Consider the following 22,080-nt stretch of genomic DNA (forward strand, 5'->3'; position numbering starts at 1 on the left):
GCGTGTTCATCATTGCCACCACCTTGAGAAAGGGATTTCATCAGCTTTTGTATGGGTACCCATGAGTGTTGTTTCTGAGTACCAAGAAGGAAGGGTGAAAATGATTTTTTTTCATCAGACCTTCAACTTCTCAAGGTGAGTATTCCTGTCACTATGTTTCACAACAGTGATGCACCTGGAGAAATCCAAATTTAGACTGTCAGATGCTGAGGAGAAGATATTCACAGCAACATGACCCAGCCTATGGAAATGTTTGCCCAAATAGATTACGAGAAGCTCAAACTGTACAGGAGCAGAAGAACAAAATTTCCCTATGATCACCTCTCATAATAAATAGCAGAAACTATACCCTCAAATTATCCTGCAGCACTGATAGAGAACATATTTTGCTTCAGACTTCTATGCTTCTTTTGTTGTCTTGTTCGGTGCTTGAATGTTCAAGTGATCAGTGTCTTAAATACACCTTCAACAAAAAACTGTTAATACCTTAGAATCTGAAAGATGCTACCAGACTGCTGGGAATTCAAGGAAGAGCAAAGAAAAATGGATTTGCAGGGAAAGATAAAAAGAACCAATTGTGCATCAGAAGTGTACAACAGGCAAGGGAGAGAGTGTTTTAACGTGCAGAGGGATAAAGGAGGAATGGGTTTCAACACTGACAAGTGCAAGGTGCTGCACCTGGGGAAGAAGAACCAGCAGCATACCTACAGGCTGGGGAACTCCCTTCTTGTCAGTGCAGAGGCAGAAAAGGATCTTGGAGTCATTATTGATGCCAAAATGAACATGGGGCGACAGTGTGGGGACGCGGTCAGGAAGGCTAATCACACCTTGTCATGCATCCACAGGTGCATCTCAAGCAGGTCCAAGGAGGTGATCCTCCACCTCTATGCAGCACTGGTCAGGCCACAGTTGGAGTACTGCATCCAGTTCTGGGTGCCGCACTTCAGGAGGGATGTGGACAGCATTGAGAGGGTTTAGAGGAGGGCCACCCGCATGATCAGGGTGCAGCAGGGCAGGCCCTATGAGGAGAGGCTAAGGGACCTGAACCTGTTCAGCCTCCACAAGAGAAGGCTGAGGGGGGATCAAGTGGCCTGTTACAAACTAGTCAGAGGGGACCAGCAGGCATTGGGGAGTCCCTGTTCCCCTGAGCACTACCAGGAGTGACTAGAAATAACGGCCACAAGCTGGCAGTGGCTAGATTCAGACTAGACATCAGGAGGCGCTACTTCACGGTCAGGGTGGCTAGGATCTGGAACCAACTTCCAAGCAAAGTGGTGCTGGCTCCTATCCTGGGGGTCTTTAAGAGGAGGTTAGACGAACACCTTGCTGGGGTCATTTGACCCCAGTACTTTTTCCTGCCATGGCAGGGGGTCGGACTTGATCTGCTCAGGTCCCTTCTGACCCTGCCAACTATGAAACATAGCATCCTAGAAAGGAACCTTAGAAGTTCAGCCCTCTGCTCAAGATGGGATCATCCCTATCCAAAGCATCCATTCATCAGGCTGCTGAGCACTGTCCTCTCTCATATCCACCTGCTCAGGGCTGCTGAGCTCTGCTTGTGATCTCCCAGTGATCCATTCATAGGGAGCTGTTGGACTTCCAACTGCTGCTGTTTATAGCATACTCCAGACATAGCCACTCCTGGATCATCCCTAAGCAATGCTTATCCTACCTACTCTTGAAAACCTCCATTGATGCAAATTTCTTAACTTTCCTGGGTGGTCTGTTCCACTGCCTGACTTACAACAGTGAAGAAGCTTTCCTGGTATCCAGTCTTAACTGCTTTGCTGTAATTTCAAGCCATTGCTACCTGTCCTACTCTGCAGCAACAGAGGAAAGATCTTCCCCCTCTTCATGGCAGACCTCCAGATCTTTAAAGATCTCTATCATGCCCCTCTTAATTGCTCTTTCCACAAGTTGAACATGCCTATTTACTTCAACCTCTTTCCTTCCAAGCTCTTTATCATTTTTGTTCCACACCTCTGGAGCTTTTCCAGTTTCTCTATAGCCTGCACCTTAAAGTGGTATGTGGGATTAATCAGTGTTTATGAAGCATGTTGAGATCTTGGTATGAAAACGGATAGGTATGTGTAAAGTATTAGAAGTGGTTTTTGGGTGCTGCGATCACTGGGGGGAAACAGTATCTGGAGTTCTGCTGCCAGCAGACAAATGAAAAAGGCATTGACCTTCCTACATTTTTGTCTTCAAATATATTTTTCATGGAGATAGACTCCTAAGCAACTTATAAAAACTTCTCTTTTTTTTTAAATTTCCCATCATTGAGCTGGAGTTTGTGACAGAAATATACCCTAAGTATATCAGAAAAAGAAATGATTGTGTAGGAGTAAGAGGCTGTTTGTTTGGAGCAAGTAAATATATTGCATTCCCCCTCAGCCCCTAGTGAATAATCAGTTGTTTCCAACAGCTGTAATGTACCAGAGGATTATTGATGAGGACCCTCATTTCCCATGATTTCCCTAAAGAAAAAATTGTAATACAATTAATCGGGGGGGGGGGGGGGGGGTTCTCCAGCTGTTTTCCAATAAAGCTTAAGGGCCACTGGTTTGATTTTTTTTTTTTTCCCCCCTTTTTCTTTTCCTTCAGTAACCTCTCTCATGCACTCTTTTCCTTTCCCTTCTTTTCCTGTTTCCTTAAAAAGAAAATTGAATTTAATGCCCTGCCTTTAATCGTATATATTTTCCCTTAAATCAGGTTCCCCTGATAAAGTTGATAATTGGAGTTAATTACAGCTTTGAATAGCTACTGATCACTGAAATATGGAGTGTTCTGCATGCATAATGTGTTGTGTGGCATCAAAATGCTTTAAAGATACTTCCTTGTAAATTAGAAAGGAACAGAGGCAGGGACAGTCTCCTTTTCGTTCTTTGAATGTAAGCAGCTAGCACAGTGGGTCTTGCTCCCTCATCATTGCTGTGAGATGCTCCAACAACATAATAAAAGGCGTCTATACATGTGCTCTCAGAGAGCCATTCTAATTAAAGCACCCACAGCGTCATGTGTGTTCAGTGTCCCGTGCTTCAAAATGGCAATGGGGGCTCTTTAACTAAATTTGTTCAACGAGCTTTAATTAAAATGTCCCTGCCACCATTTTGAAACTGTGACACTGAATACACATGATGTGAAGGCTGCTGGAGTGCACTAATTAGCATGCTCCAGCAAACTCAGTTGATGGAGTTTGCTCTGACGTGCTGATTAGGTCACATACAAAGGTCCATCATGTTTATAGGTGCCCAAAAGTAGCAAGTGTTGGTTTCGGGTTAACTAGTAGGGAGATCTAAAAGATGAAGAAGCACAAGTAAAAACACAACCCTCCCTTGCCCACTGCTGTAGCATTGAATTGTGGGAGAGGGATGAGAAAGTGGCCAGGGTGGGAATAAACTCTTGGCTAGAAAGTACAGCAGACTGAATGCAGTAAATCTATTGAAAAACCTTTTAATATCAAGAGGTTATTTTTTATTGTATTCAGAGGTGGAGAGAAATCTAATGGGGTTCTGCTTACTGGTAAAAGTAAGTAGTCTGGTTACAGTTTTCTTTCTCCTTCATATTAAAGTTTAAAAACACATGGGTTCAAGGAGAACAACAAAGAGAGAATACCGATAACCTTGTAGATAAAGGTAGGGGTGCCAAAACAGTGCCTCAGTGGGTTCTGGCAGTGTTATGATGGAAGTGGTAGACAAATATACAAGAATTATGTGGGAAGGAAGAAAAAAGTAATTTTAGACTCAGGAACAGCTCCCAAGATTTTTGTCCTTGGCTGGAAAAATAAGGTTGGAATTCAAAGAGAATGGTAGTGGTTTCGAAGAAATGGAGTAGAGGATTTCAGTCTGTGAAATTGTGGGTGACTTTGAAACAAACTTGTTAAGGACAAAGCTCTGCTAATGGGAAGCCATTTGTTTGTAGGGTGGGGTAGGAGTATAATGCTGTTTGTTTGGATGCACTATTTAATACTGTACCTAAAAACTGATTGAGGCGAGAAACTTATTTTCGATCCCATTTTCTCTTATGTAGGTGTTTGGCAATCAGTCGATTCCTTCCAGCATGCAAGTGAAGAAAGCAACAGTTTTTCTCAACCCAGCAGCTTGCAAAGGGTAAAGACTTCCTCCCCCTCCATTCTTCATATCTCTGATACCCTATATGTTTCCCTTTGCTTTAAGGCCCAGCTAAACTTTTGGGCTTGATTTTTGCCTTCATTTCACACCAGCCTGAGGTTATCCAACTTGTGTGTGCTCGTGTACCTGAAACTTTGGATCAGAAATGGTAATTTAAAGAAAATGAAAAGTTCACGTTCGGTGAATGAATCCCAAATCATTTAAGCCTCCTCCATTCTTAGTTTTCTTAAATCCTTTCTTTGGTTCCTCAGCATTTGTTTCTTGAAGCAGGTCTTGGTTTCCTCCTCAGTAAACACAGAAGCAGTAGTAGATAGCCAGTGCTCCTGTCACATGAGAATTAACCCTGAGGAGGGATGTGCCGAATACCATGGGCATGAGCCTTGTAAAACTGGGCACAGAGCTAGGCTTCTGGAGACAGTCAGCAGTTCTTTGGGAATGTTTCGGGGGAATGGTCAGCATAGTATTGAGTAGTGCTAGGGATGCATGGGTGTATCCCTTTAGTTTGGCTGGACTGCCTGTCACTTAACGTCTCTGGTGGGTTTCAGAGAATAATTAAAAGAGAGTTAAGTTACCTTACCTGGAACCACATAGACTTGCATTTTTGTTCTGTGGTAACAAGGTGGAATTGCAACAAACCACTCATCTTTGAAAAATATACAGTATCCATAAATGTATAGTCTCGATTTTCTGTTCCCTGGGTTCTGCTCATTGTACGCAATTTATAATTAATGGCACAGTTATTTTATTATGCATTAACAGGCATAAAATGCATGACAGCTTTACTAAAACAAGGTCAGGTAAAGTTTTTGTTTCATAAACTTACTAAATAATGTATGAAACTAGTAACTGTTTAAAACTATTTTCTTAAAATTTAACATAGAATTTCTTCATGGTTTTAAGGCCTGCTGCTCCATGGCTTGCTAATTTTGTAATAAATAATATATTGTTTTCTGGAAGTCTTACTGTTTTTTATTTTTTTATTATTATTAGTTTGGAACTTGCTACTGCATTTATTAAAACTGTATCAAAAAGATTCAATACTTAAAGATTCAGTCTAAGAAACAAACTGCCTTGTTGTGTATACAGATCAGGCATTCCTTCTTGTTTTTTGAATATTTAAGACCCAACACAACTAAATCATTTCCTCCTTTACTTTCCTTAGCAAAGCTAGGAACCTCTTTGAAAAGAATGCCGCTCCAATTTTGCACTTATCTGGCTTGGATGTAACAATAGTTAAGGTAAGGGATGATCTGTTTAGGCTTGCTGTGTCTTCACCATTGGTATATCTCTGTAGGCATCTGAAGGGAGGCATTTGTTGTTGGAATATTGCTGGGGAGTATTGGGGGAATCAGAGAATTATAAATGCTGAAACCTTAGCCTAGTATTTAATATATATATTTAAATTTCTGTTCGGTTTACAAACTTCTTGAATTACTTTTAGTTTTCAGTGGGGGTGATGGGATGGATTTATGTTCTTGTGTAAGGCAACCCTCCTGTAATTAATATTTGAGAGGAGAATCTAAATCTTAGAGTCATCTGGTAGTTTAGGCACACAGTCATTGGGGTTGTCTGCTCTGCCTGAATCTATAAAATTCAAGAAGTTAGTACTGCAATAGAACAGTATATATTGATTAAAAATAACTTTGCATACTTTAATGGATCCCCAAGTAATGGAACGTTTTGGGAATGCTAAAACACAAAGTAAAAGAAAAGGAAAATAAACATGTAGGGATCTTGCTGTTTCTGAAAGCTCCTTGGGATTGGGAAACTTTAACTAGTTTCATATGCATTATATTCTGGCAATAAATGCTGCTCTTTTAGAAAATGATTGTACTCTGACAGGTGTATCTTTCCATCTTGTAGCCTTAGTGATAAGATTGTGTTAGTGTTTCTTTCATAAACCTCTGGTTTTGTCAGTGCCTGTCTCTATTCTGTTAAAAAGACACAGTGTCAGCCCAGGAGAACATTTTATTTATTTTACTAGGCTTTTGTCAAGCTGCAATTTTTTTTCAACTGTACATTTCAGGAATTAAGCAAAATGTGGCCGGGTCAGTAGTTGAATGAGAGACCATTGCGAATAACTTTCATGCTACAGAAAATAGTGTTGTTGGTCCAGTAAATGCACTTACTTAGTATTAAGCCAGATGACAGCAGTGAACAAGATAAACAACATAGTGTTGGGAGATATTGGTATTAGAGATTCTCCATCTTGGAGGAGACAAGATCGCAGTCTTTGACTAAAGATCCAGTGATTCCTTAGTATTCAAGTACTTTTCAGTTTGGATAAAATGTACTTGACCTTAATGCTCCTTGTGGATTTGCACTACTCTGAAACTAGTTTTGGAGGTTTACAAAGCCTCTGCCTTTTGTATAGTGATGTTACATACTGTTAAACAGTGGACTTGTTTCACAAGCCAGTGAAGTGATTTCTGTGCACATAATTTTCAAGGTGCATGATGTTACGTCTTTAGAGAGCTTATGGAGCAAACGTCACTTTTCTGTAGACATGCCTGTGATCCTAGGCATGATAAGCTGAGTTTCTGATGCTTGGTTTCTCTTTCTATCTCAGACAGATTATGAAGGACAAGCAAAGAAGCTGCTGGAACTGATGGAGAACACAGACTTGATTATTATTGCAGGAGGGGATGGAACTGTCCAGGAGGTACTCTTGTAGCAGCTCTCTTTGAGTTTAAGAGCCACAGCGCTATGTTAGGGGTAGGATGCTGGAGGATGGGTAACATAATGGCAGCATTGCTTTGGTTCTGGTTGGAGACTTATTCACCCCGCCCCCTTCCCCCCCCCCCCCCTTGTAACTTGCTACAGTGTATAGGGGGAAAATCTCTTCAGGCTATTCTCAGTCCAAAAGTGATGGTATGTGTGGGTGATTGTTTTTGGTGGTTTCCTTTTACAGAGTTTGAGTATTCCCAAGTACCAGTTCTCAAACTGTTTGCAGTTGTGTACCCCTATGATTCCGTGTTACGAACAATAAAAAGTAACCTGTTGCTATAACTACACTGCAACCTTTTCAGCAACCTAACAGATGTTTTTCTTTGTTCTTCCTTCTCTTAGAACGTAAGAGATGCTGTACTGGGTCAGACCATAGTCAATCCAGCCCGGTATCCTCTTTCCCACTAGCAGTGTGGCTGCTAAGGGGAACAGTATTTAAGCAGGGCATATCCAGAGTAATGCGTTCCCTGCACCTCTCCCCTTACAATGTCAAACAGAGGCCTAGATTGTCTTAGTCAAAAGTGCAATCTCAACATGATCATATTTAATACCCACTTATGGACCTAACCTCCATGAATTTGTCCAGTCTCCTTTTGTACAAAGTTAGGTTATTAGCAGGGATCCTGGCTTTCTCTGTTTAAAAATTGCAAATTCTCCGATTTAAAACACCACAATCCATGTTTTTCTGTGATTAAAATGAAATGCCTCTCTCTCTCTCTCTCTCTATATATATATATAGGGGTCGGTTAAACAAAATGTTTTATTGAGATATTTACAATTTTAAAGCAGTTTGGAAGCCTACCAGTGCCTCAGTCACTATAATAAAATTCTAAATAGCTATAAATTTTAGCGTTTTGATTTTGGGGTTTTTATCATGGAAAATCAGGGCTCTCACTGTCCCCTTTGCTGACCACGATGTGGGCCTAGCTGTGGCTCTTCCCCCCCACCCTGACACACTCTGTTTTGTGGTGTTGAGAAGCCCTGATATGCCAGTGCTCTGCCTATGCCATGACCCCTCACTCCCTACCCACAGCCCCCTAGGCCCTGCTGGTGTTCCTCACTCCCCAATGACAACCTTCCCCCCCTCCCCCCCCTTCCCTGCTGGAGGGTGGACCCCAGCTGCCAGGGCTGTGGGGCCAGAGACCTGGGTTTGCAGCCTCCTGCCCCTCGCAGCAGCTACTGGATGGGCAGGGAGCACTTTGCCATGGCAGCATGGGGCTCCCAGCGGTGGCAGCACTGAGCTTCTGCACCCCACTCTGCCCTGCCACGCTGGGTCCCGCTTCCTGGGGCACAGAGGCCCCAGGGGAAGGACAGCAGGGTGGGGAAGGACAGTCCAAGCCTGCAGCAGGAAGCCTACCCTGTGCACAAATTTGGGAGGCATGTGCCCTCCCCCAGGAGCATACACAGCAGCGGGGAGCCAGCCCCACCACCAGCTGCCCTCCGGACTAGCTGCCTGCGGCCCCATCCCACTCCCTGTCCAGGCCCTGCAGCCACGCATTCCAGCCCCAAGCCCAATGTGCTGCCCTGGCTGGGCAGCAGCCCCAGCCCTGCCCAATTTCCTCCCCCCTCACTATAGGGGCCTCAGTTCTCCCTCCCCACAACCCTCTGCACATGGTACCCCCAGCCTGATTTTTCAAATCAAGACAGGCATATTTTTAAAAGCTACACTTTTGTTCAACATGAAATTATTGGGATTGTACAGGAGCAATAGGATGAAATTCTGTGCCCTGTATTGGATGCAAAGTCAAACTAGATAATCTAACAGGTCCTACTGTCAGTTTGATGGATCTTTGAAAAGAGTGCATATTCAGGGCCATCATCACATGTTCACAAGCATCTGAGTCTGCACATCTTCAAATATATATGCTGCCATCAGCTTCCATGATTGTACCTGTAGAACTCTGCCATATTCTCCATGGCTTGTTCAGAAAGTACACCTTTTCTCTGCAAGCCGCAACAGTCCATTCCATAAAACAGTAAATGTATCCTAAGTGCATCTGTTCTGAAGAGCAAAAGCATATGCTTTGTAGGCTATTACTGTAATTGCACAAAAAAATCCTGTAGTTAAATGTTTCCATTATTTTTCAGGTCATAACTGGGCTCCTCCGCAGAGCAGATGAGGTGAGGGGAGTGTTTTTGTATTTTGTTTTTAATTTGTTTTTGAGGAGAACATCTTGGGTGCTTAGAGGAGTCTCTGGGTGTCAGCTGGCTGCTGCAGGTATTATAGCTCCATAATCCAGGGATGACTTGCTGGGTGATGATGAGCTGCCTATGCAAGAGTCTTGCTGTCTTGCTTACTGCTCTTCATTCCTTTTCTCAGTGAGTGGAATGGCTCTCAGTCAAGACAGAGGGGAAGTCTCTGGTTGCAGAGCAGGGAATATTGAGAAGCCAACCACAAACCTTTCAAAGGACCATGGACCAGCTGTGCATAGCTTTTTTGCTTGCGTGTTTGTTTGGTAGCAGAGCTGGACCAAAACAACCTACTATTTCCTATATTTGTATGGACTTAAAATGGAATTTAGTGTAGCCCATGCTTCTACCCCTTTATGATCATTTTATATCAGTATTTGAGCAGTGAATTTCTACTTGGGTAAGTGTTGCAGAAGGCAGTGTGAAGCACTCAATGCTAGAATATTTGCATTGGGAGTGGTATATTTTGTAATGGATAGGACAGTGCTAATTAATAAAGTGGGGGAGGATTGCTGGCAAAACCTCCTGGCAAAACCCAGCAAAAAGTCAATAAAATCATCAAGACAAGGATCTGATGACATACTTGGCAACTAAAATTGTGTCTGTTTATGCACTGACTCCATCTGAATGTGACAAGACAAAAATTGGAGTTGAACAGTGCAACTGAATCACTGCTTTTTAATTGTCATTTTAAAAACCTTCACAGAGGTGCATTTTTACTGCAATATTGTTACAGTTACAGATGATCCCTAAGACCCTTATCATTTAAAGATATTACCATTACAAAATAACACTATTTGGGTCTTTCCTCACATTTTGCATTTAGCAGCACTTCAGAAGTTAGTGCCTTGTGATGCAGCTGTACTGATTTGTAATGCAGAATATCCCTGGGCCCAGCATTATTTTGCAGAGTGCTGCATAGCAGCCCTAGCCAGTCATTCTGTGGTTTTTAGGGCCCCAGAATTTTCCAGCACCAAGGAATTCTGTCCAAGGGGTTGATCTATATCTGATGGTTCCTGCAGGACTGCCTATCCACCTGTGCTTTTCTGTCCCTTTGTACGTGGGAGGCATCTTACTAACCCTATTTTGTACGCGAGGTTATTAAGGCTGCTGAAAAGATGTCCTTTTTAATAGATGGAGAAGGCAGAGCAGGAGTAAGTGGGCCTGCAAACAGCCTGTCTTCTACAAGCTATAAGACTACTCTGGGGAGAATGAGCAGAAGGAGCTTGGGGGGGGTGTAAGATCTTACAAATGAAGGGAAAATGGTTCAAAGTGATAGCAAGGGGTTATCATTGAGCTAATGTGGATCTGCAGTTGACACAGTGCCATAAGTAGCTGTACCTATCAGGGAGATGGTGCCTTGTGATATACAATAGTTTACGCTGATTTGCTGACACTTGAGGGAGCACAGCTTAGGATGATGTGTGTTGCACTAACTCACTCCACCAATGAGGCCTGTACAGCAGGGTGATACAGGAACCAACACAGGTGACAGCCTCCAAAATCAAAGCCATTGCTGCTTCATGAGTTGGCTTGCAGAGAAATCCGTTAATATCCTTTTTTCGCTTAAGTGAGAAAATCTCTTTGCAATGCAAGGTTTCTCTATCAAGGGAGCTTCTACGAAGTTAAAAGAGATTTAGTGCTTCAGGATAGGGGAAGAAAGCAGAATGCTGACAGATTCCATACATTAGTTAGCACATATCTGCCAACCTGTATGTAAAAACACCCCTGATGTTTAGAGAAAGCTCCTCTGTAACCAGTTGGCATTGGTGGGTTCAGAGACTTGGATGCCATGTTCTGAGTCATTGTGTATTACTGCCTCATTTCAGGAAGTGTCTGATTGCTTAATGCCAACGGGTTGATACCAGGCACAGCTGTGTTCTCCACACAGGAAGCTTAATTCAGCTGATGCAAATGTTAATTTACTCTTCTCATGTTTCCAGGCTGCCTTCAGTAAGATTCCAATTGGATTCATACCCCTTGGGAAGACCAGTACCCTGAGCCACACACTCTACCCTGAAAGCACAAATCAAGTCCAGTAAGTGTTGTGTGCAAGAGGGAGGGATGCTTTGGTTTATTGTTAAGGAGAGCAGTGCTTGGAAAGTTAGTACACTCTCCTGCCTTTCATCCTCTTTTCTATGGTAATTGCGGCTCTTTAGAGTTGGGCCTGAGAGTGGGACATGATGCTGAAAGGTGGAAAATATTAAACTGAGGGAAACTTTGTTGTTGTTGTTGTTTTAAATAGAAGGCACAATCATCTTGTGAAACCCGACGATGCCATTGAAACCAGATGTTTGGTCAGATTTAAAAAAGGTCTTCCTGTGTATAATGTCAGCAGCCACAATTAAATGGATTAAGGCTAGTGAACAACCTGTATGACCCATGAATTCTGAAAAGGACATAAATACTCATTCTTTGGAGTTATAACAGGGGGAGGCAAAATATGGCCCATGGGCCAGATCCAGCCCACTGGGCCATTGTATCTGGCCCGCAGGGCCCCTAAAAAATTTAGTAAATTTAATATTTATTTGCTCCTGCCTGCCTGTGAAAGATGACAGGAGCCAGGAGCAGTAGGACCCAAGGGGAGCCGGCAGCAGGACGCAGCAGCTCAACCCTGCTCCCAGCCATTTCCCTGCCTTCTTGCTCCTGGCTGCATTACCGAACCGGGAGTATGGGGCTGTGCCAATACCCCGGGGGGGGGGGGGGCGGGGGGGTTGGTAGGGCGAGTCCCACACATACCCCCCACCATGCACGTGCACCCACACCCCCCCTCGCACTGCCATACACGCAGATCCCCACACCCTGTCACACCCCAGCCACCCCCCCGCCCACTCACAGCCCCCCACAAACCCCATAGCAGCCCACACCCCACATATCCCATGCCCCCACCCCCCTACAAGATACAAGAGTAAGACTTCATTTTAAGCTATTATATACAATTACCTCTATATACACTACAGAAACGCATGTAAACCAGGAAAAAATATTTTTTGAAATCAGTTAAAGAATGTTGTAGATGCTCACTTTTTAGAATATAATTTGGTGTTTTTCTGGTTCTGAGATGGCAAAAGCCCTTGCTGAAAGGAGTTCTTGTGGGGGAAGGGGAGGGACTTCTGCTGGCAAAGGTCAGGGTTAGGGGTCGGGACTTCTGGTCACAAGATAGCGACCAGGGGGCGGGGCACTTGTCAAGGGGTGGGGATACCTGCGCGGCCCTCAACAGCTTGCCAAAATTCGGTAAGTGGCCCTGTGCCCAAAATACTTGCATGTGCCTGGGTCATAACCTAATATATGTGTAAAAGGGGTAAGGAGGAATCTTTCCTTGAATGGAGTATGAAAAGGGCAGTTTATCCTATTACTGCTACTGTAGGTCATCTTGCCCTTTTATCTGAAGATTCAGATACTGACGACTGTTGGAGATGGGAGAGGATTACTTGGAGCATGGGTCTCATCCAGTATACTAATTTGTGTTTCCTTCATTTTGTTTTATATGATTATTTTCTTCATTTTTTTTTTTTAATTCAGTCAATGAACCCATCCTTTTCGCTGCACATTCTTCTAGTTTCCAATCCTCACTGCACCCTCCCATAATATCTTTCCCTCACTCAGGTCTTTTTACTCTAGTGTTCTTGGTGACTTGCATAGGTGATGTGTAGGGGGGATGCACATGTGCCCGCCCTCCGCCCCCCCCCCCCCCCCGAGAGCTGGTGCCCCCCCTGACAGCAGCAGTCCAGCTGGTAGTAGGGTACAGAAAGTGCTTGTGCCTCCCCCAAAATTGGCTCTGCCACTGGCACACTGGGGGACCCCCCCCTTGGTCCTGCCCCACTGCTGCCCCCCAGACTTGGGAGGCACCTGTCACCCATGGTGACTCATTTGCTTTCCAAGCTAGTATCCATCATAAAGCCCACAAGCCAACTGGTATGCCATCCTTCATGAAAATTCCCAGAGTGCTTTGAAACTCAACAAGATTGACAAGGCTGTAAACAGCAATTAGGATTAAAATAATAATTCATGTTTGGGCTTTGAAGACTAAAAATAATTCAGTCCAAAATAATTCATTGTTTGTGGGTAATGAATTGTATAAGTAGGGAATACAACATATTTGGAAAGTTGAAATGACCATCAGTGAACAGATTCAACAACCCACATCCATAACAAAAACTGACTTAAGAATCACAATAGTAACGTTTTAAAATAGAAATATGTGGGCATTGGCTCTTCACTCCTAAGGCATACATGCAGAATTGAGCATGATTTTCTCTTGCACAAGCCATAATGAAGAGTGAGAAGGGGACAGATTCCTGCTTCCTGATTCGTGGTCACTGAAGCTTGTGCGAAGACCCCTGCTGAATTCCTTGGGTACTAGACTAGACTCCAAGTGGGTTGTTGATTCTAATAACACAGCAGATGCGCACAATCTTCAATGCAGTTCTTAATTGGTAACTTATGGAGGAAATTCATCTTAAACATCTCTGACTAGCTAATACAGACTTATTTAGGAAATGGAACAGTTTAGCTGCAACACTTTTAAGTCTATGTGTTCCCTTAAAATGAACCATGGGGAAACAAGTAGCTAGTAACAGCATCAGCATGAAAGCTGAGTTAGGATGAGCTGAGGCAATGGGTATATGTGCAAGGATAAAACAGCATAGAATAGATTCATTTAATGTAATAAAGTACTTTGAATCTCAGTCACTTGATACTGTGTGTGAGCGACATTTCTTTAGATCTCTCCCTTAGTTTCTCAGAAGTCGCTGTCTTGCTTTCTGTACCAGGGAACCTTAGTTGGTTGGGTTCTGCTCTGCCTGGTGTCTGTAAATCTGCGTAGTGCTTGCTTTCCTAGGCAGATGAATGCACTGATGCAGTGTAGAAGCAGCACTAATGTACACCTGTGCTTAGGCTTGGATCACTCCTGCCCCCCCCCACCCCCCGGGCTTATTTTCTGCTTGCCAACAGGAAAAGAAATTTGGAGTTGGAATCTTCAGAAGTCTGCTTCCAAAGCAGACGGGAATGCACAAGGTATATGATCTTCAAAACTAATTGGGACAGAGATCTTTCTCAGACAAGCTGGAAACATCTTTCCATTCTCTGGCATCTGTCTCTTCCTCCATCTGTTAAGACATGGGCTTTGTCACTTACTGCCGCTGCCTCCATTTGCTTCGAATCTATAAGAAAATGAGACATAATTTAGATTGTAAGAGCTTTGGTGTGGCATCTGTTTTCCACTCTGTTAGTGCAGAGTCTAGCACAAAGCAGGCCCCCCTGGCTTTTTGTTTTGTTATGTTTTTTTAGGTGCATCACTAATGCTACACTTGCCATTCTGAAGGGTGAGACAGTTCCACTTGACATACTGCAGATCAAGGTAAAGAGCACGTACCACTCATGCTTTTTGATGGGAACAGTATCCCCAACACTTTTCTGCTCATTTCTTGTGTATTTCTATCCAATCCACACTCATTAGTTACCGGGCATCCTGTAAGGTAACAAGAACTATTCCTTTTTGGGCAGTGAAGTCATGACTCTGCTTCTGACATGAGTAGTTTTAGAGGCAATCATGCCATTTGTCCTCTAAATGGGTTCCATGCAGTGAATTTGGATGTTGTAAGCTGGAAGAAATGTTTGAATGTCTAGAAGTCTTGTGAGGCTGAAAGTACTAGATGAATGCAAAACCTGCAAATAGTGTTATGTCAGGAGTAATAGAGTAATAACAGCACTGCTGAGATGATTTACATGCTGAGATGATTTAAATTCTATCTTGCATATATATTGGAATTTACAGCCTACCATCCTGGAAAATCTGAGATTAGACACCTTCTGACCATGCCAGTTCCACTTTTTGAGCACCTTTTCTTTTCTGATTTCTGTTCTGCAAGCAGATGGCTGCCTACATGTCTGGTGCTTAGCAATGGTGTGCAGCACTCTTTGTTTTAGCCTAACTGTATCCACAAAATGCAGTGGCCCTTGCTGGGTCTGCAGTCACATTCAACCTGCTAGAAACCTTCTTTCCTCTCTGTTGGGAGTAATCAGGGAAATATACTCTTTGTGTTTTGCTCGGCCCTTATTGCCTGCTGTCATGGCACACACCCTTGTTGGGAAATTCCATTTCTGAGACTGACCATAAATCAGCTGCCTTTGCAGAAATGACTGACTTGTGTTTGCAGAAAAAGACAAGAAGATGTAAATTTTGCACTTTGTTTTTCTTTACAGGGAGAAAAGGAACAACCTGTGTTTGCAGTGACTGGGCTAAGATGGGGATCTTATCGAGACACAGGAGTTAAAGTTAGCAAGTAAAGAATAGAGTGTTTCTTATAGTTGTGCCTTTTTAAATATCTCTTTATATTCTTCACATCCCAACTCTTATCAGTGAAGTTCTTCTTGAGCACTTTCCTATCTGTTCATTTTTGGCATTAAACCCAGACCTAGCCCATAGCAGTAAATAGGTTAGAATATAAAATGTTATGGTGTTTCCTGTCACATGAAATTAGCATTTTATTTTCAGTTCTGATGTTTTTGCAGATATTAACTTTTCACTTTCCTTATGGCGCTCAGTTCTGGATGTTCATCCACAGCTAAGCCAGTAGGAAGAAACTTTCCCTGTATAGTGAAATTGCACATTGGGAGTCAGTTGCCAAAAAACAGATGCACACAGCCTATGTAGCCCAACTCCAGAAAAGAACTTCAGGCTCAATAGAGATGTCCTTCAATTCCTGCCAAAAGTGTCACAGAATATACTTTTTGATGACTGTCTTCTGATCACTGAACTAATAAATGCTGGGTTGGCTCCAGATGAACATTTTATGCATAATTGTTTGCATCAAAAGGTCCTGCATATCTGATGACGTAGCTGCAGAGCAGAAACCATTTATTTCCCAGGCTGTTGAAGGGAAATAGTGCTGATCAGTCCTTCAGGTGTTGGGTGCATGGGAAATAACAGAATACAGGACATAAAATAACTACCTTAGGGGGTGGACATGGGTCTACTACCTCAGAAGAACTGCCTCATAGAACAACTACCTTAAGGCTTGGAGAAGGGGTTTCAAAAGGACAGCAGCTGGTAGTTCTAATTGTTGTGTGCAAATGAGCCAAGAACAGTTTCAATGTACAAAATTCATTTTTCTTGTATTCTGAAGTTTAGGAATGCAGGAAAGAATGAACCTCAGTGGATATCAGGTCTATGCAGGCTGGTATACATTGCACCAGGAAAGATTTTGCACAATCCCAACACACCCATAAGTTTCTCATAAATCCTGTATTTTTTTCTTTAGATACTGGTACCTTGGGCCTCTGAAAACCAAAGCAGCTCACCTTTTCAGTACACTCAAGGTAAAGTATTACTGCCTCCATAGGTAACTAAAGAAGAAAAGGGAAACCTTATGTAACAGGGAACAGGGTGGAGAAAGGCAGTGTATGTATTTTGTGAAGTACAGTAAACTGTTTGCATATGTAACAGTTTACTGAACCACCTAGAAACACACACATTTGAGAGGGGAGTGTGTGTGTGTGTTCTCATTATTATAACACCTTGTCTGAGGAGCTGCTGAAGAATATTCAAAATTGCTAGGGGGACTAATAACCACTTGTGAAGGCAGGGAGAGACTGTGGGGCAGACGATTGCCACGAGAGGGTGCTCAGCCTCCTTTCTTCAATGCAGTCTTGCTCCAGGTTTTCTGATGATAATATTTTCCTCTGATTTATTCATCTGATGGAAGATGTGTCTATAATTAGACTGCATGTGAATGTTGATAATCAGACAGTTGCAGGCGCCCATGTGTAATAAAATAAACATGAAGGTTAATTGTTTATGTCTCACCTTTAAAGTTTTCTGATGCTTAAGGGAACTTTATGAAGTTTTAAAATTTGACCTGCATTAAAGGTTCTGCACTTCCGCTCTCACTCCTTATCTGATCACTGTTACTGTTGGCACACCAACCAAGCTTTGTGTGAATAGAGTCAGAACACACAAGAACCACCACAGTGGTTAAGTCTTATAGTGCCCCCCCACTGCCCCTCTCCTCCTAATCTATGGCAGTGGCCAGCACGGGATAATTCAGAGGGGTGTTAATGCCCTGATCACTGACTGACAGGTCATAGCATGGCACATGGGAAATGTCTTCTGAACATAGTGGTTGGCTTTTCTATCCTGAAAATGAGTATTGGTAACTGTATACATCTGTATCCTACCCCATGTAACTAAGGATTTTCATCTCATTCATATAAATAACTAACCTGAAAACACCATTATTGTTCCATTTTTTGCCGCAATAATAATCAATGGGGATCCATAGGCTGGTTATCCCTTATGCTTAACATCTATTCATCATATAATATCCTGAAGGGCCCCTTTTTTCCTTCTTTTAATATAGCTAAAAGAGTCTGACTGACCTTTTCAATGCCACGAGTTGTTTTATATTCATCTGAAATCTCTCCACTTTTTAAAGTCTGTCTTTGCCTTCTGCCATTTTCTATGCCCTTTTGAAATGGGGTGGCCATAATTAAGTGCAGTGGGAAGGGCAAATAGCTTACCATTTGATGTGTAAAAGAGCATTACACTTCCTTCTAAAAAGATGGCTGAGAACTATGAAGCATGCAAGAGTATCATTAGTGTTGGAGACATTGTGGTAATTTGAAAGAGAGTCTAAACTCAGGGCCCTGCTTGTCCTGTGCTTACAGTTGTCGTGCATGTGCTACTTTTCCTATGCAAGCCTGATTTTGTCTCATTAATATAAGCAAGTTGTACTGGAATCTTTCCCTTGTGTTCAACCGTGTGGAGGAATCTGGCTCAATAATGTATGGTCTAAGATTCAAACAAAGCTTATGACTTGCAAGCCCTAATATAGTCTTATGCCTAGAAGAATAGATGAATACTGTGTGCGTGTAGGCTACTGGATGAGTTTCTGGAGTGTGTTTAATTTAAATATCAGCTTAATTGGCTGTGGAGCCTTCATTGTCCTTACCAGCTGGGAGAACATCATCTCCTATAAGGGAATCTAAAGGCTGGGGAGCCTTAAAAGTGGGATGAGCAGGTGGTGGGATTTTTACTCTTAGAGGGTTGTAGATGACCCCTCCCAGTCCCTCAGCCAGAATAAACAGATTGTTACACTACAGAAGGCTGGGTTTTTTTCCTTCTTTTTTTTGTAAATCCCAGAAATGGCCTCAGAAGCATCAGGCCTCTCTCATGTATTTGGGTCCAACTGAGAGACCTCCAGAAGAGTCAGAAGAGAAGCTGCCCAGAGCCCCTTTATATGTGAGGATTTACAGAAGACTTCTGCAATACTGGTCACATCCTGCAAAAGGTATGTGGGTATAGATATTGAGACAGGCTCTGTTCAGAAGTGCAGTGTGTACTGATAAGGCCATTTTGTGGAGAGGCTAATAGATGAGATCCTGTATGCACATTTTTATACTTGAATATCAGCTGCAATATATAAACTTTGTCCAAGGCTTTATTCATGGTTGCTGCTCTTTCTCTGTGGTTGCCATCCCAAAGGCCCTGTCATACTCACTACAGTGATGCTACTCTCTTGGTTATTCCTACTTAATCATGTGTGTGCATAAAGGAACAGAACATCTCTGTGTATCCTGTTTGCTCCATAGTGATATAGTCCATTCAGATCTCGACTAGATGAGACAACTTAGAAGGAAGACCAAATAGTTTGGTTGTGAACCTTGGGGGTTCTGGCTGGGGTAGAGAGTTCCCATAAGACATCTGTACTGCACCTGAATGTCACAGCTTTAGCAGCATTCCCTCTATAGGCTGGTAAATGCTCCTATAATAAAAGTTCAGGAGACCTGTCAGTCTGTGGGACTGTTTTTAGGACTTAAATGCAGCGTGGGTGATAATTTGATTGATTACTGCACAAACTTTACTTGGCCCTCACAACATCCCCCTCTCCCACTGTAGATTCAGAAATATGAAAGAAATAGAGCTTGTGGAAATAGTGAGTTGAAGTGGTTTTAGTTGACACAGATCTTTTATGCTTCACAGCAGTAGAACGCTGGTCTGTGTACTTTACTTTTTGCTTAATGATTTCTTCCTTTCTGGATTCTCAGAAGTCCCCCAAGAGGCAGCTCATGAGGCCTGGAAAGAAATGAAGCTGTCCACCATTGAACTCTCCATCACGACTCGGAACAGGAAGCTTGATCTGACGGTGAGAGCACAGTTTAAATTCTGAGTGTTCCCTTCCAGGCCAAGACATTCCTTTCTCGTTGAGCTCCCATCTTTGTGCTGTATGCAATGCCTGTAGGAGCATCAGCCCACAGAGAAGTTCAAGGGTGGGCTGGTTTTACAGGTCATTGTACAGATTCTGGGGGACATTTGAGACTGGATTGCAAGACCCAAGTTGGGCAGACAGGGAAAAGCAGGTATTACAGGGAGCTTTCACAAACCAGATTCAAGCTTTAGGATTTCAGAGCAGGAAAAAGTCCCCCTGAGAAGAGCTTCCTCTCCTTGCCCTGTGGTGGGAGAGTGGAGGTATTTTTTTACTGTTGCTGAAGTGAGGCAGTGAGCCTGGGTGTCTGCCTGAAATGTCATCTTTTTCTCTCTACTGACTGCAGAGTGAAGGACTAAAAAGTGTTGGCACTGAAATAAGGACAGCAGCCATTTTAATTTAAAGAGGGTAGAAACTGGTGTTTTTTGTTTTGTTTTGTTTTTTTGGAGGGGCAAATCAAATAAGCTGTCCCTGTTAGTCTCCTTGGCATGCTTACACAGCTGTTCATGTCCCTAAAACTCTCCATGGCTGGTGTGATTTCATTACTGTGAAAACTTTCTGGGTAGATTTTGGTCATTACTTCTGATGGTAAGTGCTGGGCCAAAGTTCTAGCTCTGTAGGACTAAAGACAAACAATGCAACATGGTACACCCTTTCATCCCCTGTGCTGACCTTCCACAGGACAGAGATTAGTCTATGCCAGCTGTTATGATGGTCTTGTGGTGGGGACATCCGTATGCTGAGAACTGCAGAGTTAGCAACAGCTTTAGTCACTGCTGAACTGGACTGGTTTGAGACCAGTGATCTTAAGTATATTAATGGGAACTTTAGTGTTCCACTAGCACAATCCAGTGCTTGGGGTCACCTCTTTATTCCTTTACTTCATTTCAAAGCAGCAACAATAAGTAATGGCGCTTTATTAAGTGGGAGGTGGAGGGGCATATAGCCACCTCTGGTCACCAGCACAGTTAGAACAGAACAGCTCACATAACCACAGTCTCATCCTAGGAACCCTGAGCACCTTCATGTATCAAGTCTTATGACCACCCATCTAGACAGTGATCCTTTGGAATCCACCGTGTAGCTCCACAATCTGTAGATGTGACCCATGAGTAACAAGTGTTATTCCTCTCTCCCTTCCTCACTTGACATAGATCTGACCCATATTCAGAAAGATTTGTCATATATACATATGCTAAAAATCCTCCTAGTATAGATGCACCTTGGAGAGGTAAAATATAAAATATGCTATACTAGTAAATGTATTTTTGTTAGTAGGACTGCATCTACCTTAGAACATCTGCCAGTGTAAAATGATTACGTCAACCAGTTTTGAAAAGCTTTAGTTTTGCTTTATTTGCAAAATCTTTTGTGTAGACCAGTCTTAAAGGTATGTAACAGATAAGACACTTAAGGCCAGCATTCAGCTGAGCTAGGAGTTTAGAGAGAGAGCGTGGTAAAGTTTGAACTTAAATCTGTGTTTTTACAAAGCCAAGGACTAAATGAAATATGTTATTTTTAATTCTAACACATACTGAATCCAATACATATTGACTAAGAACTGATGGTGTGAACAAAAGTAAAAATGAATGGTCTATTTTTGTTCTCCATAGCAGTTGGGAAAAATACAAAAAAAAAGACCAACAATGTAAATATTAGAATAATAATACTTAACGTTCTTGCTTAATAGTGCTATTTGGTATGGGAGAATTTAAGATATTGGTTTTAACTTGACACTGTCTCTGTAAATTAAAAAAAAATCCTTTTATTTCTCAAAAAAAACCCCAGCCAACCAACCAATCAGCCACGACTTCTGTGAGGGACAGTTTGGGATGGGGAAACAGGCTCTTTCTGTGCAGGGGTTTCTTGAATGTACTGCTGCATAGCATGTATGACCCACAGTAACTATTTGGATTCTAAATCTTTTCCATAGCACACAGAAGACTTCATGAATATTTGCATTGAACCAGATACAGTTAGCAAGGGAAATTTCATAAACAGAGGGTGAGTATTGGAAGGCCACCTTAAGATGTAAGATATTTTAAATTGGTCACAAAACTAATTCTATGTTCTTGGTTTCTCTGTGGTATATACTGTAAGCGTAGGGTGACCATAGGTCCCGGTTTGGCCAGTGTAGTCCCGGATTTTGAAGTCCAGTCCTGGCCAGTTGGTCAAAATTAAAATGAGAGTCCCAGAATCACAGGGGTGCGGGGTGTAGTCTGGTGGGGAGACGGAGCAGCATGATGCACCCTGCTGGCCTCTGCCACTGCCTGCAGCAGTGCCACTGACCAGGGATGGGGAGCAGCAGTGTCCCAGATGTTCTTATGGTCACCTTATGTCAACTTCAAGCTGTGTGGACTGAAATGGAGAATGCCTTGTGAGAATCATGGGTTTTGTCTTTCTAACCCACGTTACTTTTAATGTTATTGGTACTTGTTTCTACACCGTGTGGCTCGAACTTCTTCCTTGGTACTGTGACTGATGTTTAGTACAGTGTCCTTAGGGGCCTGGTGCTTTAAAAATGGGCATGAAAATAATACCCCTGCCCCAGAAATCTTGTATGGTGGGATTAGGGAGACAGGATGGAGTAGAATCAATGTGACCGATCCATTGATGTTTAGACAGTGTCTTGTTCATTCCACATTCAGGTTTTTTAAGAGAAGGAGTTAAGATCTTCAGTCTTTTTGCTGGTTAACTCCTCAGTGGCAGGGAAGACTGAGCTGGAAAGACCTTTGGATAGAAGTACATTTTTAAGGGGGATGGTGTGGTGTGGACTGACCAGGGCAGAGAAGGGAGTTCTAGGGGAGGGAGGGTGGTCCCAGGCTCAC

At 42.8% G+C, this 22,080-nt stretch overlaps 1 protein-coding gene across 3 annotated transcripts in view; it reads left to right on the top strand.

The window, feature by feature from the left end:
- The window catches only part of AGK (acylglycerol kinase), a 41,344-nt gene that overhangs the window by 13,680 nt on the left and 5,584 nt on the right, over window positions 1-22,080 (top strand). For all 3 annotated transcript variants that reach the window (XM_006278274.4, XM_059726470.1, XM_059726471.1), the window contains 11 exons: window positions 4,030-4,109; window positions 5,293-5,368; window positions 6,700-6,792; window positions 8,946-8,978; window positions 10,991-11,085; window positions 14,337-14,406; window positions 15,252-15,331; window positions 16,310-16,367; window positions 18,190-18,337; window positions 19,095-19,192; window positions 21,186-21,256. In XM_006278274.4, the coding sequence (XP_006278336.2) occupies window positions 4,030-4,109; window positions 5,293-5,368; window positions 6,700-6,792; window positions 8,946-8,978; window positions 10,991-11,085; window positions 14,337-14,406; window positions 15,252-15,331; window positions 16,310-16,367; window positions 18,190-18,337; window positions 19,095-19,192; window positions 21,186-21,256 (902 nt within the window). The remainder of the gene's footprint in view (window positions 1-4,029; window positions 4,110-5,292; window positions 5,369-6,699; window positions 6,793-8,945; window positions 8,979-10,990; window positions 11,086-14,336; window positions 14,407-15,251; window positions 15,332-16,309; window positions 16,368-18,189; window positions 18,338-19,094; window positions 19,193-21,185; window positions 21,257-22,080) is intronic.

Source organism: Alligator mississippiensis, chromosome 4, assembly GCF_030867095.1.
Source record: "Alligator mississippiensis isolate rAllMis1 chromosome 4, rAllMis1, whole genome shotgun sequence".
Taxonomy (NCBI): Eukaryota; Metazoa; Chordata; order Crocodylia; family Alligatoridae; genus Alligator; species Alligator mississippiensis.